The sequence below is a fragment of the Dunckerocampus dactyliophorus genome, chromosome 20 (assembly GCF_027744805.1).
Source record: "Dunckerocampus dactyliophorus isolate RoL2022-P2 chromosome 20, RoL_Ddac_1.1, whole genome shotgun sequence".
NCBI lineage: Eukaryota > Metazoa > Chordata > Actinopteri > Syngnathiformes > Syngnathidae > Dunckerocampus > Dunckerocampus dactyliophorus.
In genome coordinates this window covers 17,302,190-17,321,490 of record NC_072838.1, presented here as the reverse complement: position 1 = coordinate 17,321,490, position 19,301 = coordinate 17,302,190, and the positions used below count along the sequence as shown (strand labels likewise).

Sequence of the window (19,301 nt, the reverse complement as noted above, 5' to 3'; positions counted from 1 at the left end):
CGAATCAAATCATATGAAAACTGGAGTTTGACTGTAGTTGAATGAACAGCGCCTCTGCTGGCTGAAGCCAAGTAGTGCACTCTCATTTTGACTCACTCGATTAAACAGAACAGCATTACACTCTTGGCTATCGCAATTACAGCACAAGTACTAAAAGTTACAAGAGCTGTTAAACACATATTAAAAATACATTAAAAAACAATCTAAAAATGAATTTAGAATGAAACTAAAAAAGTACCAACAATAAATGAAAAATATCATTCACAGTTGAGATTACACCTGATGAAGTGAAAGTGTCCACAAGCCTTACAGAAAGTGAGGAATTGAAATCAATTATTAATAAACGTCATACATTATGTCGAAAGGACGACAAAGACTCAAAAGTGCTGGGAATTGACTGTGGACCCGCGCGCCTTCACGTTATTGTAGCGATTACAATTGTAATCTGCGGCTGAAAACGAAAAGGGAGCCGCTTATCAGTGCTGAATAAATGACGTTCATAAAAGAGTCGGCAGAGGAACAGACGGGGTCACTCGCTGCTGAATTAATATTGAGAGAGGAGACAGACACAGATGAAAGACTTGGTTATATTACAGAGAAAAAAACGTGCAGACGAGGGGACTGAATGTGCAAATAGATAATAGGCGTCCATGCAGTACATGCAGACACGAGCGATAACACACCAACAATGCTTCAAATGTTTAAAAACACAATGTTGTGCTGAGGACACCCCTAAAGATGTTATTTTACGAAGAAGCTCGGTCTTCCCCACTGTAAGACATGTAGAAACTGACAGGACGCTGCACACAGACATGAAAACACGCACGTCAAATAAAAATGCTAGCAATTTCCTAAATGGCTGTTAGCAGCTTAGCAACTTCCCATGAAAGCTTTTTTCCTCCTTCCTCTACCTCAAATAAACTCAGCAGCATCTCCCTGCTCACCAATTACTGTACACACAAACTGCAGTGCGTTATCTGAGCGTGTCCTCACTTCAACTTCAAACAACACAGTTTGGAAATAAGGCACCGGCCACTACATTAGGTACACTTGCATGCATAAATGGCACTCATTGAACCACATGTTTATTATTGTGGTGTCAGCATCATATTGAAAGGCGCAAACATATCGTTGTTGTTTTCTGATGAAAGACGGGAGTCTAATCTTTCTTTTGGTAGGTTCCATGTTTGTGTGGCCGTAGAACACAATATCCTGGGTGCCATGAAAAATCATCTAAAATGGCCGCCACTGAAGGGGTTGTCTTTCGAAAGATGTCTTATTTCAAAATATATATATATAGGAACAATTATTTAAATGATTTCAACTTGTTTGTATACTGTATTACTCCTTTTCTTCACTGATTGGCTGTTTGGGATAAATCACACGGTTACCAAATGTGGTTCCCTCCCTCACAAACGACAACTCTTCTTCTTCTTCTTCTTCTTCTTCACCAACAAAGAGTGGTAGCTTTTGTGCACCCATAACCCCGGTCAACCAGGCAAATAATAATAATCATAATAATTAAAAAGAGCCCCTTATCTCCTCCCTTCCATCTTTTTAACCTATCGGCAAAGTTGTGTGGATCGTGGAGCACACGCACACACACACACACGCACGCACATGCTCACACAAAAGTGTAACACACAAACACACACCTCTTACCCACCTGCAGGGCAGAACTGATGCGGGAGGAGATGAAATACTAAGACCTCAGGGATAAACACACCTCCATTAGAACTCGCACAAGCGCACAAAGACGTCATACACAAACACATGCACACAAACACACGCACACACACGCACGCACACACACACACACACACAACTATGTAAATCATGCATTCTCCCCCTCAAAAAGTTTACCCAAATTATATTATCCCGACATCAAATGTGTATTTTTTGTTTGCACACAATGTTTTCATGACCTTTGTGTTGCCAGTGTGCTTGCATGCAGCAGTGTCTTCCCCTGTGTGTGTGTGTGTGTGTGTGTGTGTGTGTGTATTCCTTTGAACATGTGTTTTCTTCCTACATTGCTTGCAAGAGCATGACCTCAGCGTGCCCTCCCAAGTGAAAGGATGAGAGAGTTACTTATCTAGGTGTAAATGGGGGCGCTGTAGAGGATTACTCCTAACAAACTGGGTCGGGGGGGGATCAACTACCTTGGAACACAAACTGCCTTCTGTTGTGCTGTAAAGGGGCCATTAAAAAAAAAAAATAGTGCAGGGTCTTCACTGGCAGCTGTGGAGGTCAGCATTTGAAGCACCAAGAGCAGCTTTATCTACCTCTGCAGGCACTTTAAAATGTTGCTACTCAGCTGTTGGTGTGATTACACTGACCGTACTGTTGTTTCCAATGAACTCATAAGTGCTATTAATGCTGTTCAATGCGGGTTACTCCTTATCGCTGCTCCAACAGTGGTTCTCTTGCTGCTGTGTTGTTTTAATAAAGAGAGCTACGCATTGTCATGCACTCCAAATCATTATTACTATTACGTTATCACAAGATGGCAACAGCTGCCTTTGAAGTACCAAGAGCAGCTTTATCTACCTCTGCGTGCACTTTAAAATGTTTCTACTCAGCTGATGGTGTGGAACTCATGCGTTTTACCTTGGCTGTATTGTTGTTTACAATGAACCCATCAGTGCTATTAATTGTGGGTTGCTCCTACTACAACACTGGTTCTGTTGCTGCTGTGTTTTAATAAGAGCTATGCTTTCTTATGCACTCCAAATCATTATTATAAGGTTAAAAAGCTAACTCCACAAGATGGTAATAGCTGCATTTGAAGTATCATAAGCAGCTTTATCCATCTCTGCATGTGCTTTAAAATGTTGCTACTGAGCAGTTGGCATAGAAGTCACACGTTAGACTTTCCCTCCTGTTGTTTACAACCAAATCTTTAGTGTTATTAATGCAAGCTAATCAGTTTGCTCATTAATGCTATTACAACATTGGTTTTGTTGCTGCTGTATTGTTTTAATGATGAGAGGTATTTTCTCATGCACGCCAAATCTTTATCAAAAGGTTAAAAAGCTAACTCCACAAGATGGCAACAGCTGCATTTCAAGTATCATGAGCAGCTTCATCCATCTCTGTGTGCGCTTTAAAATGTTGTTACTCAACTGTTGGTGTGAAACTCAGGCGTGCTACACTGTTTTGTTTTTTTTTTTTTTTTTACAAAGAACTCATCAGCGCTGTTAATGCTGGCTGAGCAGTTTTCTCTTTTCTGCTATTACAACATTGGCTCTGTTGCTGCTGTGCTGTTTTAATGCAGAGAAATACGCTTTCTCATGCATTCCAAATAATTAAAAGGTTAAATAGCCCACCAGATGGCAATAACTACATTTGTAACAGCTATTGCCATCTTGTGGGACATAGCTGCAATTCTCATGAGCAGCTTCATGTACCTCTACATGCGCTAGAGGTATACACAATATATCACCATCAGTGCACACCTTCTTTGTAACAACTAGTATTAATGTTTTGTGTGCAGTCTCCGTTCCAGTGTCTCTATTTATTCAGCGGAAAGCAACTTGAGGACAGACAAGTGCATCGACCTCCTCAACCTTCACCTCAGCAACAATGTTGTCTTTACCCCCTAAAACCTTGCCGTTTAAACCCTGACCCAACTAAAGATGGATGCCCTCGGCTTCAGCTCGGCAGCCCTGAGACTGCCAGCTTATAGTTCTTGATTAGGGAGCAGCTGGCAAAGAAACAAAACCAAAAAAAAGGCTCTAGGCTTGGTTTGGTTCCTTTGTGACCTCAATACACGTTATTATCATACCACGTCTGCCAAGATGGCTGACAGCGGCCATAATGAGCCATCAACAAACAAAAGTGTACTTTCGAGACTGAGCAGCAGCTAAAAAATGCTTTGCTAGATGCGTTCCTGGAGTAAATTATTTAAAAGTCTACTGTTTTGCTGCTTACTCAAGTAAATGATGAACTCGTCTCAGCAAATTGCGACATGACAACTTAAGAAAAAAAAGCGTTTGATCTATTTCACCGTTTTGTGACCTTTTCAACTGCAATCTTACTCAAAGCAGACATTATTGTCTCGGCAATGCCCACCTGTGTTGGCACCAACACTAAGCAGACAGTCTAAACACATTTCCAAAGATTTGAGCTGGACATCCAGCGGATCGAAGGCAATCAGACACCAACACACAAGCCTAGTTTGTAACGCATTGTGTTAGATTGTGTTTGGGCCTGCACACAAATAAATATGACCAGCGTTTCAACACACACAGATATTGATTACAGCTATGCTTTCAAAGGGCGTATTGAAACGCAACATTTGCTGAAAAAGCTTCACATTTTTTACGACCAAAGTCATAATAGAGTATTTTTTAATCACGTTTTAGGTAAGTAAAGTCGAAAACTTAATGAACATACAAATAATTACAGGTAGAAGACCTCTTTTCAAACACCTGAATGCAGCTTTTACAGTGGGAAACCAAATACAAGACTTTTTTGTATGTGTGTATTATAGCTGAGGCGTTATCCAACCCGCAAAGCAGACGCAGCGTTCATTGGAAGCAAGTGATAATTGAAGATAACATTTCAAACTCATTTTAGATAATGAGATCATTTTTGGACTGTAACAATGATTTGGAGTGCATGGGAAGGTGGAAAGCAAAACACAGTTCTCTTTTATCACATGTCCATTCATAAACAAGTGCATTGCACAACAGAACCAATGTTGTAACAGCGGTAAATAGCAAACTGCTCAGCCAGCATTAATAATGAATAAAAATGTTAACAGTGCAGAAAGTGCAACATGCATGAGTTTCACACTAACAGCTGAGTAACAACATTTTAAAGTGCATGCAGAGATAGATACAGCTGCTCGACGCTGACCACTCATTGAAATGCAGCTAATGCCTTTCTGTGGAAAGTAAAACATGGCACTCTGACCACATGGTCATTTATTAAAAAGGACACAGCATGACACACCAGCAAGAGAACCAATTTTGTCATAGTGGTAAGGAGCAAAATGCTCAGGTAGCATTAATAATAAATAAAATAGTTAATTGGAAACAACAGTGCAGAAAGTGTAACATGCATGAGTTTCACACCAAAAGCTGCGTAGCAACATTTTAAAGCGCATGCAGAGATAGATAAAGCTACCACCATCTTGTGTAAAAAAAACACAGCATCCACAGTTGTTAATGCCAATATTTGTTGACCCGGTGCTAATTAGAGAAGTTTTGCTTTTGAAGAACTTGCACCCGGTAACTATGGGGCACTCTGAGGTTAACTGAACAGAGGCGTTAATTGGAGCAGTTACGTTACGGTTCCAAGCAAAAACACTGCTTTGCCAAAGAGAATACAATTGTTAGTTTACTGTGGGTTTTGGCTAGCGTTCAAAATCAAACCCCGGGAAACCAGACATTGACGCATGGATTGTCTAATCTGGCGAGGAGGGAGGAGAATTCATAAGTGGAACAGCTCCACCCAGAAGAGTTGCACGGATGCCAGCATGGTGACCCAGGAGATACGCATCCAAGCACTGTGTCCCACAAACCCACCAAGTTCACTGGCAGGGTAGCGTTCAACTTTAAAAGACGCCACAAATGTATATTAGATTGGAATGGTGGACTCCTTTGGCTTTGTCAACAGGGCTGAGCGTGCGTCAGCACCTGAGGAAATAGGTCTGCAGTCGCATTGTCAACACGAGTCAGGAGACTGGGCCCGCGTTCACGCCGAGGTCCCGTTTATTTAATGAGATGAATCGTGTGTGAGGCGTGCTTCTAAGAAGCCAAGGCAAAGAGATTTAGGTCATCAAGAGAGGGGAATGAGTCCTCCTGATATTTGCTGGAAAGCAGTCCTCTCACCATGGGACGCTGTTGCTTGAACCGTGTTAGATCTAGCAATACAACAATCAGTGCAGCGGCTTCTTCTTCTTCAAATGCTGCATGAAGGCGCAAAATGAAAGACTGGCCGAACTCTTCAGGGAGGAACACACGGAGCGTTAGACGTCCTGGGTTGACTTGTGTTTTTGCTGTTTTACACAGCAAGTATGAGTTTTAAAACTGTTTTATATGCGTTATGTACAATGTCTTCAAGTCTAACAGCCATTTAATGGAGATTTCTACAACTTTTAAAGTGGAAAAAAAGCAAATAGGTAACATTTTAGCATTCTTCCATGTGCATAAATACGTTTAATGTCTACGGTAATCCCTCGTTTGATGAGGTTAATTGGTTCGACAACCGACTGTGTGGCAAAGTGGGATTTCTTATTTACAAATGGAATATTTTTGTAGTTAGAAGACCTGTTTACGACCTCTAGTGCCCTCTAGACATGGAATAACACCCCATTCCGGTGCTGGGGGAGCTGAGTTAGGGACAAACAGGAAGTGACGTCCTGGGCTCAGAATTGAGTTTAAACCTGGCGTGGGTTACGGCCTCAACAATAGCCCATGTTAGGGATTATTTTGCCTGTTGTGAGATAATTCAAACCTGCAACAAAACCCTGTTGTTCTGGCCATCAAGTCTGGTGCTTGTGTGTCTCAATGAACAATACAGCAACATTACTGACTCCTAGTGACCAGTGTAGAGTACTACATATCATCACAACATCTTTAATTGCATCTTCTGAATGCCTTGTGTTTGTATTTTAGTTCTTTTAGTAGTTTTTATGCTTCAAAATGCTTAATTTAAGCCAAAAAAATCATAACCTATGCTTAAATATGCATTTTTGACTAATAATGGGCTGTATTCAACCACAAAACAACATGCATTATTAAGTAATATATTTTTAGAACACCGTGAAACTGTAAAGTGGCGAGAGACGACTGTATTATAGTACTAGACTAGCCTTATTTTAAGATGTGTAGCAAAGCCTGCTATATTTATTTATGTCCCCATGAAGCGGTGGCTGTATACACAGGGCGTGCTCATCCAGCCAGGGGCTCGTTAGAGGTGGCATCGTGTCCATGAGGAAGGAGGATTTTCCTGCATGTCATCATGAAATGCTGCAACTTCAAAGAGTGTTCACTTTTAATGTGGATCAAACAAGTGAGGGAGATGGTCGATTTTCCTTAAACCACCTCAAGGGACACATATTACTGCTAGAACATCATTAAAAAGTCACTTTTGCATAATATGGAACACTACTTATGTTCTACTATACATTTGTCTTCTTATTCTGGTGGTAAAGTGTTGCAAAAAGGCTAAAGAAGTGTTCATCCTAAGATTCTGAGGTCTTTTGAAGTTATCCTTGGTAGTATTTTGACGTTTCGGGCACCTTTAGGGACATTTTTGCGAAAAAATGTTGTTTCATTTACTGATTGTATGACAATTGGCTCGCATTACTAACACTAACACTAGGCAACACACTTACCAATCCCTTGTTTCTAAATCAGTGCTATTCCCACCACTGTAATCAGTTGGGTTTTTTTAATAAGTTTTCCTAACTGTGTAAAGGGCACCTTGCTTGATTGCTCCATGTTCCGCAGTCCACGTCCAAGTTGGCGTGCCGACAGTCAGCGCAGCAAGCAGCCACCGGCGGTGCAAAATGTTGACTTGGCCCGCAATCGGCGACATTTGATGAGAAACCCTGATTCAAGGACGTGCAGTTTTGTGTTCTTGTAACGTAATGCACTGTGTGGAAGTTGTTAGCTGTGCCAGCCCAACGGCAGGAAAGTTCTGTCAAGTTAGCCATGCATGTATTCATGGGGAGAAGTTGCGCGCGCGTGCGTGTGTGTGTGTGTGTGTGTCTCTCATGGGATTGACAGGCAGCGAGTGCTGCTTCCACTCAGGTTTCATGCTAATTCAAGACGACACATTTGCATAAAGTTCAACATCCACACCGCTCTTCCCCTGGCTTGCCTTCATGACATCCCAGCGTGGAGCTGCAGCTAGTGGGGACGTCTTCTTGCTGGGACTGACTGGCATCCTGTCATTTAGTGGGGCTTCCACACAAGCGGGGCCCTACTTTTGTTGCATAGTTTATTGAATCCAAACATTTTTCACACCCTTTCTACCTCATTGATACAGTCGTGGGCCAGATATGATATGTAAATGACATCTGTGGCGCCCCTCAGGGGTCACAATGTTCTCTTTAAATCCCGAACACACGTATACCTGGTCCTGAAGTTGGCAGGGTGCGGGTGTCCATCGTACAAGGACAAAAAGTCGTACTCCTCCTCGATGGCAAAGGACAAGAACATGAGCTGGATGCGACTCCCTTCCTCCCCGACGATGACCCAGGTGCAGTTCGCCCCGTTGGGGTAGCCGTAGGGGAACCCTGGTGACTCCACACTGCCGTTTCGGCCCTTCAGCGTGCCGCCACATGTGTAGATGAAACCTGCAAGAAGGCACGGAAGCATCCATTCATTTGGAATCCCAATGGAATACATTTGCTTTTTTACAATGACAGGAATGTGCTTGGCCAACAGAGGTCTATTGCAGCACAAATATCAACATGTTGCAGGGCTTTTCATCCATTGGATCGTCATGAAAACTGGAACAGAAAAGCGAAAAGTCCCAAAATGTGGATGTTCATGTTTTTTGTTTTTTTTTATTGGACAAAAAAAAGCCTGTATGTCCATTTTTATATATCTTCTTTTTAAACGAATGTATCAAATCACAAAATATGGAGATTCATGTTTTTCACTGGATGAAAGAAAAGTATTTATTTAATTCATCAGAAAAATATTGTTGGAGGGGTTAAGCAAAATTAAATACTTATTTTAAAAAAACTTAGTAATTAAAAAAAAAAATCCATGCAATATCCCCCCCCCCCCCCCCCTTTTCTACTTACAAAATACAAAAAGTGCACAATATAAAAAAATAAAAAGTACATTTGGATGGTTTAAATCTTTTTTAATCTGTTAATCAAATCACAACATATGGACAGACATGGTTTTTTATTGGCTGAAAAAAAAGCCAATTTATCCATTTTTTTAATTGTTACAATTACAAAAAGTAGTGTTGGAGAGGTTTGGCAAAAATAAATAAATGTATTGATAAAAAAAAAAACACATGGAGGTACATGTTTTTCATTGTAAAAACATGCATTCCCCCTTTTCGCCCCCTATTTTTAAAACAATACTACTTCAATAAATAAAAAGTACATGTAGACGGGTTTAAAGCTTTTTATTAATAAATTAATCAAACCACAAAATATGGAGATACGGGTTTTTATCCCACTGGATGAAAGAAAGCAGCCAGCATATCCGTTTTTAAATCAGAATGATTACAAAAAGTATTGTTGGAGGGGTTTAGCCAAAATAAATACATGCATTAACCAAAAAAAACAACAAATGGAGATAAACGTTTTTCACAGGACAAGGAAAATTACACATTTTTCACTCTTTTTTTCACAAATACAAAAAGTACTACTTAATATCAATAAATAAAACAGTCTTTTCATTAGCTACAAGACAATTGTGTGTATTTTCTTTTCTGTTTTTGTTTCACTCGCCCAGACACAGCTGGGATAGATAATAATAATAATAATAATAATAATAATACATTTTAGGATTTAATATTAAGTTTGAACACGTTTAATAATAAGAAAAAAGTGTTTACAAAAAGTACAGAAAAGAAGCCCACCTATCTTCCAAATTTGTGTTATTTGATTGTTAAAAAAAGTACTTTCATGACAATTGCCTCTTGAAGTTTCCAACGATTGTTTCAGTAAGTTTCTTTAATCAAGTCTGATCTAAAAGGCTGCATTTTTAATCCGTCAACTTTGTAAGAAACCGCGGCCGTGTGCCAGCTTTATACTTAAAACTATTACTGCAAAATGGGTATCGATTCACTCTGACTGTCATTTTGAAGGCCGTACTGCTCTTCTGAGAGGTGTTCCTTGTACTTCATATGATTGGGATGGACAATACGTCAATAAGGAGTTAAAAATAACATGGCAGAGAGCGATAGTACAGTATCTTCATCAGGCCTCATCAAGACTTGGCTGGTCTTTTGGCTTATTGGAGCCGCGTTTAAAGCAACGCTTGGGCGGATTCGCTGACAAGTCCATCAGGGCTTCATCTGAACTTAATAGATTAGAGGATGTCTCGCTCTGAGATGAAGTGGAGTCATTAAATCCCATTGCCGTGTTGGGGGGTGGGGGGTGGGGGGGGACAGAAAGACGTAGATGGACTGGTGAGCAAACACAGAGAGAAGAGGACATTTTTTTTCTCCCCCCCCCCCAATACGTTCCATCATGGAAAAAAGAAAAGATGATTTAAAAGTCATCACTCAGGAAGGAGGAGAGACGGGAGCGTTGGGGTGGGAGGTTGTCGAGTGAAGCACGACGGAGAAAGATAGAAAGGAGAGAGAGAGAATGAAGAGGACACGGGGGTAAAAGAGATTTCTAATTATGCTGACTGCTAGACCGAATCTGACAGCACTTTTCAAAACACACACACACACACACACACACACACACACACAAACAGCACAAACCAAAACAAAAGTGGCACAACCATGGATCCAAATACAGTATACAGGACGTAATCACCTTGACTGTTCTGACCTTTCACTCATCGCATCATTTTTTCCAATTTCAACATCTGTAACCTCAATTGGCCCCACTCGAAGCACCCCCCAAACAATAGCACATGTTGAGTGGTTATGAAGTTAAATGCATCGTTTGGTCTTCACGGTGTGCTCCAATGTCAACGGGGTTAAGTGGAGACATTTTTAAAGGTATGAAATGATTATGTGCTGGAGTGCCTAGGTTCCCCAAGTGGGGTACACCAATCGTCATAGGGGGTACGTGAATAAAAATGACAACCAATCAGCGCCTAACACCACACGGAGCAAGGAGCCAGAGTATGAAGTTCATGGCTCTGTGTGCATCATATTAGCAAATAAGTAAGTTGATGATTATTTTGTGCATAAAGAGAGTTTCATCGTGAAGATTTTATTTATATTGGTGTTCCAATCCCATGCGGTGTTCCAATCCCGCATCTGGCTCCTCAGTGCGGAAGAGTAGCGGTTCTACTTCGAGCTTCTCCTGGATGACAGCGCTTCTCACCTTATCTCTAAGAGAGAGCCCAGCCAGCCTACGGAGAAAACTCATTTCGGCCGCTTGTACCTGTGATCTTGTCCTTTCGGTCACTACCCAAAGCTCATGACCATAGGTGAGGGTAGGAACGTAGCGCGACCGGTAAATTGAGAGCTTTGCCTTTTGGCTCAGCTCCCTCCTCACCACCACGGACCGATGCAGAGTCCGCATCCCTGCAGATGCCGCACCAACTCACCTGTCCATCTCGCGTTCCAGCCTTCTGTTAGCCAGGTATCAATCATACAACAAAAAATACAAATCATCAGCTTAATACAATTTCCGATATTTTCGCAATTGTTACAGTACTCAGGTGACACAAACCATTCCAGTCCAAAACAACACTAAGAGTGGGCAGCATCTCTTATGTTGTTTGTGTTTCCCAAAGACGATAAATAAAGCTAATATTGTCCATTTCCTTTGGTGTTTTGATGTTTTTTTGGATTCTCAACCACATTTATCCTCAGTGTTCCCTTACACGGGCAACAGGAAGGCGTCTACTTACGCAAATGAGGGTCAGCCAGCATGGGTTGATGTCTGAAGCAAACAGCTCCATAATTAAGAATCTGATGTAAAGTTTGGTTTTCTTGCAAAGACATGTAGGTCTAAAAATAAGAATGTCCCAGTGACTTTGAACAGCTCTTCTCCACGTTGCTGGAGCACATTGTAACGTTTGGCAGCCTCCATTGTGATAGAACAGGCCTTTAGGAGACGTTATTTCAGCTGGTAGCGCTCCAAGCCTGAAGACTTGCACAAAGACACTAATTGGCAAAGTGTCAGAGATCTGTGGGTCGAATCAGGTATGCTACGCTGCTAATGAGGAACGGAAAAGAGCGTGCACGCTCAGCAAAAACCCTCCCACCGGATGAAAGCTTGAAGATAAAGATGGAAATCTTCACGCATGGAGTGGATTAATGAATTCCATACAGTTCTCCAAGTCTCGTAGCAGGCAGGAAAACACACAAGACGTTCTGCCCACACTGGCTTGGAAGAAAACACGTCACGTTTCCTGAATTGAAATATCAAAGCGTGAGTGTAGGTTGTCGCCAGGATTCAAAGTGTCCCTGGCGCTCAGGAAGCGAGTGCAGAGTGTCGCCTCAAGATAGAAGCCGGAGAAAATGAATCAGCAGGTGAGCCGGCACTAACGTTTATTTCCAGGATTTTCAATTTCACTACACTTTACCCTTGGACTCAGCTCGGATATCGTTCTACTTTTGACTGCAAAGCATTCCTCCTACTGACGCCGTCACATATGAGTCATACTGGAACTCTAAATGTTTGTTTTGGTGGATGGTACTTTGGTTTTTCGGGACAACTTTGGTCGAACCAATAAAAACAGAGCCGATACACTACAAAAGTCTGTGAAGATGCTGTGTGAGTGGGGTGTGGTTGCGTTCACGCATGTATTTTTATCAGCGCTCCAATTAATGCTCAGTTAAAGGGATTGTTCCGACGGAGCTGACCTCCACTTCCTGTTTCCATGCAGTAGCAATCTGCTAACAAGGACGTTTTGTGCTAAAAACTACATCAAGAACTCACGCTAACCGGAAAATGTATGCAAACCGAAAACATTTTGTCGTAAAGCTTCGCCGTTAACTGAAAAACAAGCTAAGCGGGGTTGCACGGGTCTGTGGCACATACGCATACACACAAAATCAGCCTCAGAGAGACCATCAGCTATTTAAAGTTATCTAGTTGTTTTGCTCTATGCTATGTTTATGTAGCTAGCCATAGAACACAATATTTGGTCTGCCTTTAAAAATCTGTCAAAATCGTCTAAAATGGCCGCCACCGAAGTGGTTGTCTTTTGAAAAATGGCTGGGATTGAATGAGTTAAAAGTTGCACACGTCAGCCTGGGTTTGGTTTTCAAGGCCGTCTTTTCAGAAGCTCCCATGTGCGTACCCACCATACATCCTACCCCCGCTGTCCTCGCTAATGCGGCGACAAGCAAACACATCCCCTCCAGCTCTTAACGCCCGTGACTGAAACATTACGGTGAGGCGAGGAGAAATACTTTAAGCCAATCACAAGGCACAAATAGCTAGTGGCCATGCACACATTGTAAGCATCATTTGACTTCACACACATTCCGTAAAAGCATGATGACTGGAAAAGGGTTGGGGGGGGGGTGAATCAATTACCAAGCCTGTCATTTTCCACGGGGGGAACCCCGTGATCAATCGGCTCATTTTGGAAACGCTGAAACCCAGCTATTGTTAATGTGAATGGGACCTGGGGACCCCTTTAAAGCGGGCTTGGAACGCCTCTGTCACCCTCACGGGGTCCAGCCTGGAAAAAAGAAAAAAGGTCCAAATCCGTTCACGTCTTCTTCCTTCTCTGTTTGTCCATCTCTCTTTCATCTATCAGCCTCTTCTTCTTCTCCGGGGACCTCCCTGATAGCAGACTGGCTTTAAGGGCTATTCCGTCTAATCTGGCTCGCTCTCATTCATGATTAAAGACTGGCTGTCCCCATGGAGCAAACTGACCAATCGCATCACGGCGGACACATAAACCGCCCAATCGGTATTCAGATCAGCGCAGCGCTCCAACTCCAGGGGCTTAATTTAAAGCTCTCTGTGGCCTTGGGAGTTTTGTATCCACGTTTCTTCTCGATGGAGGTTTTGGGCGAGAGACAGAGCAAAAGCAGAGGAAGGGAAGTAGTCAAGGGCCAAAGCAAAAAGCAAGGAAAAAAGAGCGAGCGACGAGTCCGAGGCAGGAACCGAGAGAGAACAGGCAAGAGGACGCCAGCGTGTTTGAAACGTCCCATCGGGCCCGGGCTGTCAGGAACGCTCGTCAGCCAAGAATTACACCACTCCAGCCAGCCTGTGGTCTAGACTATACCCTGGAGTGGTTGAGGCTAAATAAGGGAAATGCCTAGAGAGAGACAGAAGGAACACAGCGGGTTGAAAATCAATTTCTAAGGCTGTCAATCACCGGCGGAGACACAAATGTGAATAAAGATGAGGAGAAAGCAATGGAGGGGGAAAAAAGTTGAAACTAAGACTCATGGTTGTATTCACCGATGAGATAGGAAAGGCTGCCATCTTATTTAAAAACAAACATGGCAGACAGTTTCCAAAGCTGGACCCTCTAAAGTTGTACAAGTCAACATTTCCTGGGAATACTTACTGGAAGATGAACCCCGAGACGTCCACACAGCTGGTGAGAGTTCATGTAAAGCCTGGGTCACAACCGGACGTACGATGTTTTGGGCCGTGTGATTTGTGCCGTTCCCCAAATCACTGTTTTTTTTTGTTGTTGTTGTTAATGTTTTTTAAGGGATGTCACAAGATCTCATGTCTCAAGATCTCGCGAGATAAAAAAAATGACAAGATTTCTTGTTCAGGAAAAAAATGGCCTCACGGTAATAAATACATCAATTAGACACACGGTACATGAAAATGAACTGGATCATTTTGCCGGCCTCCGTATATCGCCGTGCGCATGCGTGTCTGTTTTCCTCATCGCTCGCCTCCAAACAGGCAGAAGAGAGAGTTCACTCTGTGCATTGCTTTTAGCACCTTGGCATGTTTGTTCCATAGAACAACGGCATGAACGGAGAGAGCCCTTTTGTCAGTCATACCGTCTTATTGTCTCGGTGGGTGGAGGCGGGGCCGCTAGCGCGCACACAGAGTGCAGAAGAGTGTAACATAGTAGAAATTCTATTACTGGATTGCAATATCCATCCATCTTCGATGATGCTTATGCTTCGACTGCAATATATATTTTCCTTATACTTCTCTTAAAAGTAATGTTAATGTTAAAATCTTGTCTCGTCTCGTCGACCCAATCTTGTGTGTTGTCCCGTCTCAGGAACTGAGCGTCTCATGACACCCCAAAATATTAATTTTATTTATAATACATTATTTAAATTTCCATTATTTTATTTACATTTTTTTTCGTAACCAAACAAATCTGAACTTGACCCACATGTTTGATCTTGAAGGAGAAAAGTAAATAAAAATTAATATCATTTATAATATTTGTTGGTTAGACTTTGGTCTGATTATAAAAAAAAATACTATCACAATTATTAAATATTGTAAAAATTATATGATATAACTATTTAAGCAAAATCTTTGTAAGCAAATCAACAGTATTAGAACTTTCCAGCCATTGTGTGGAATCCCACACCATTACAGTGAGGCGACATCCTAAGAGGGTACAATTAACATTTCGACCAAATGAGCACTTTGCACAGCAAAATGGTGGACTATTAAAGTAATAATAAGAACAATAACAATAATGAGCAATAAAATGTGCAGTGTGCCATTTCTGTTTAATTGTAATGGCGGGGAGCTAAATGAGCGTCTAACAGACGTGTTTGACACTGCAAAACTTCAACCAAGCCACGGTGATGATTAGTCATGGTTTTTATTTTTTATGTGCTTGAAAGTGGGTCAGCGGTAAATAAAAGGCATGGAAGGAAAGGAGTCACAGAGGAGCTTAAGGACAATTTGAGTGAACAACGACGGTGCAGACTCCAACCACGTGACTTGGACTCGAGTTACAATTTTGATGACTTTGGAGACGACTTGACAATATCATCAAGACTTGCAACCTGACTTAGCTTTGACATCAGTGACTCGGGACTCGACGCGGACTTTAGTTTGACGACTTGAAGACACTCGACGATTTCCGTAAGAAACGCCCTTCAAAGCCGATCACAAAAAAGGATGAGCCTGCGGCGTGAAATCTTACATGTCTGCTGTGTCACGTAGGGTTGCCAACACAAGGAGGCATCTCGTGTTGAGCTGGACACAGGCTATGCCAATCGATGTCAGCACGTTTGATCCCTCCCTTACCAAAGCTATCGCCGTTCCACTATTCTTGCATCTTTGTTTACACACTTTGCCCGTCTGTCAATGGCTGTACTTCACATTGGCTGCAACCCGCTAGCTAGCTAGAATTATACACCTAGTTTGTCGTCTTCTGACTTTAAGACAGTGACATTTTGTTTTTAAAACAAATGAACAAAAAGTTTCTTTTTTAATAATTACCTATTTGCCAGGGGCCCCTGGAATGGTCTTATGGCGCCGCTGGCCAGTAGCACTCAATAGCATCGGTGGGCCGACATTATTGGACATCCCTATACATAACATTAAGAAAAATAATATCAACTAATAAATATAAAAAAACAAAAAAGAACAATGAGACACAGCACATAGGTGGTGTCTGGGGGCGGGGGTGGAGGACGTGTTGATGGCTCCAGTGTCATCATCCAGCTAACGAGGCACCAAAAAGACAATAAATCAACTAAAATCCAACACAGACACTTAGTGAGATGTTGTGAGCTTGTTACCGGGGGAACTGAGGCGAGCCAATGTCGCCATGGTAACATTTGACCTATGCTGAGGAGTTCTGCCCCAAAGTGGGCTGGCCAGGCGCGACGGCGTGATGCCATCAAAACATTAAATTGCTTTCATTTGAGGAATATCCACAACATCTGTTGCAAAGCGACGGGAGCGGGAGGACAAGTTAGCAGGAGGTGGTTGTTTATGCCGTGGTATAAACAAACAAGCAAAGGTGATAGAACACATCTGATTGACTTTCTCTGTTGATGGCATGGCTGAGGCGTAGCGGCTTTAATCACTCTCTCACTCACACACACGCATACACGCACACTTCCTGTCATTACGCTGTAAGGAGCCTTGCTTAAGACAAAAGGAGGCTGAACAGTCATTAGAAATACAACAAAGGCCTAAATATACTGGATCCAAGTCTGCTTTTTTCATACCAGGAAGGATTTAATGATTCCATGACTCATGTTTGTCTCTTTTCATGATTAAAGACAGCCGTCACACTGTAGTTGGCTAGCAATGATGTGCTCATCATCCATCTGAAAAGGCACAGTACATCAACGTCTGCTTTTGTGCCCTTGACCCAGTACTTCTGCAGCTTGGGAACATACTTTGTTGAATGACTATAGGGCCAACTTGCCAGAGGATATCCATTCTTCAAGATGCTTAGAATTTGATGATTCGAAAGGGCCCCTTTGCTGTTTTACAAAAGGTATGCTAAGAAGTCATACTTAGTTCAAGAAAAAACCTCAGCTTTGTGACATACAGTAGGTGAAAAAGCTTAGTAGCTATTATTAGCATCAACTTCCGTCTTTGCTCTTTTTTTTACCCATTTTTTCTGTTGTTTTTAAATATTTCAACTTTCTTCTGAAATAACTGAATATAAATAATGAAACGTTCTTCTCATAAATTATCACTTTATTCCAATAATATTTTTACTTTAGAATTTTATAACTTTTTCTCTTACCTAATTTTCCAAAAATGTTACCATTATTTTTTTTGGCATATTACCACTTTAAAAAATGTAGTTTTTCTTTAATATTTAAACTCTATGCTATAAAAATTACATTTATTCCCCTATTCTCGTAAAATTGCAACTTTTTCTCCCTAGAATACGTCTTTTTTTCTCCTAATATTTTGACTTTATTTTCGTAAGATTACAGCTGTTTTCATATTTCTGTTCAAAGACTCAATATTTCAATCAAACTACGTGGCAAACTACATAGCCACCCTTTATGTACGAATTCAGGTTGCTAGTAAACATTACAATTACATGGAGGGAAAGGCTTCTTGAGACGTCATCTGTACTTCTGTGAAGAAGGTGTCGGACGTTTCACTCCTCATCCGAAGAGCTTCGTCAGCGACTAACAAGTGCTGGTAGCCTAGGCCTTAAATACAGTAAGAGTGGGCGGAATTGGTGTGCCAACACCCTCCTTCTACTGGTTCCTTACACTAAGACTGGGAGGAGTTGTGGTCTAATCCTCTCCTTCCATTAGCACCTCTGATCAAAGGGAAGTGTAGCTCCCTGTAGTTGTTCTAGTGGTCCTCAATCAGCAGTACATCTACACCTTAAAGCAACCAATCACTCTTGAGGACAGCGAGGTAAAGATTTTGGCCAAAGAAAACAGATGGTTTGAAAAAGGAGCAAAGGAAGCTATTTTTGTCAAACAACAGAACCCATCATTGAATCGGAATGGTGGTTTGAGGTTTAATTTGGACCCTGTGTTCAGCAGGTTACTGAGACCAAAACCCACAGCTCTTAGTCTTGCAAATGAGGTGGAGCCAGGGCCGAGCCAGAACAATAGACGCTAACGAGCCAGTATCAGAGTCGTTCATACCCAACTCAGGGAGCGACACTTCCCTTTTATCGGAGGTGCTAATAGCAGGAGAGGATGAGACCACAACTCCTCCCAGTCTTAGTGTAAGGAACCAATAGGAGGAGGGCATTGGCACATCAATTCCGCCCACTCTTACTGTATTTAAGGCCTAGACTACCAGCACTTGTTAGTTCGCTAACGAAGCTCTTCGGATGAGGAGCGAAACGTCCGACACCTTCTTCACAGAAGTACAGATGACGTCTCAAGAAGCCTTTCCCTTGTTGGACAACTCCTGTACGACTGAGAGCCTACACAGACGAATTACAATTATAAACCAAAACAATTACTGGAATGATAATATAGCCGAAGTATCAGCCATATTAGCCATTACAAGATTATTTTCAATTCATCATAAAATAATATCAACAATAACAAGTAAGTGTATAATAACCCATTTCTGTCATGGAGTTCAGGGCGGGAGTGACACAAATGACTTGTTTTGAGGTTTGCATAGAACTAGCGCTACAAATGTAATACAATGGCTTTTATTTGTGTGTATGCATCTTGCTGTTGAGTTATTTTATCCGAAAATGGCGTGTTGTATGCCGCTTGAGACGCAGTCTTGCTGCAGAGGAGCAACGGCGAATGAAAAAAAAAAGACTTCAGTGTCAGCCACTTCTTTGTGGTATTGAATCGAGGACACTGTAGCAATACATGTATTTTTGCACTCCTATAAATATTGTTTTTAATAGTAGTTTTAAATTGCAATGCGTGGGTTTTCTTGCATCCTTGTTGACTGAAAATTGGCTCAGCCCAAACCTGAATATCAAAATAATGTCAAGAGTTGTGCTTTTACATGCGTTGCCGCGCGTTACTATGAAAAATGTCAAGCAGCCTGACTTAGTGTCGCTACAAATGTCAGCTGAGCGTGCAAACACCCTGGGTGGGAACAAAGACACGATACACCATGTTCTCGTCCTGCCGTGAATCACACAGGCTTGCGTTGTTCACGCTTAACCTTTGCCAAAACAAGTAATGTACATCTCACTGCTGGATGGGTTATTGGGTGTGCACTGGAACCTGGCAGCCAGTCTGAACATGTGGAGAAAGCGTGTGGCATCTGAACGACATCAATTCATAATTAGAGATAATGAAGGTGCTGCTGT

At 41.8% G+C, this 19,301-nt stretch overlaps 1 protein-coding gene across 6 annotated transcripts in view; it reads right to left on the bottom strand.

Moving 5' to 3' along the window:
• The window catches only part of csmd3b (CUB and Sushi multiple domains 3b), a 285,038-nt gene that overhangs the window by 214,190 nt on the left and 51,547 nt on the right, over positions 1-19,301 (bottom strand). For all 6 annotated transcript variants that reach the window (XM_054763453.1, XM_054763451.1, XM_054763454.1 and 3 more), the window contains exon 2: positions 8,089-8,311. In XM_054763453.1, the coding sequence (XP_054619428.1) occupies positions 8,089-8,311 (223 nt within the window). The remainder of the gene's footprint in view (positions 1-8,088; positions 8,312-19,301) is intronic.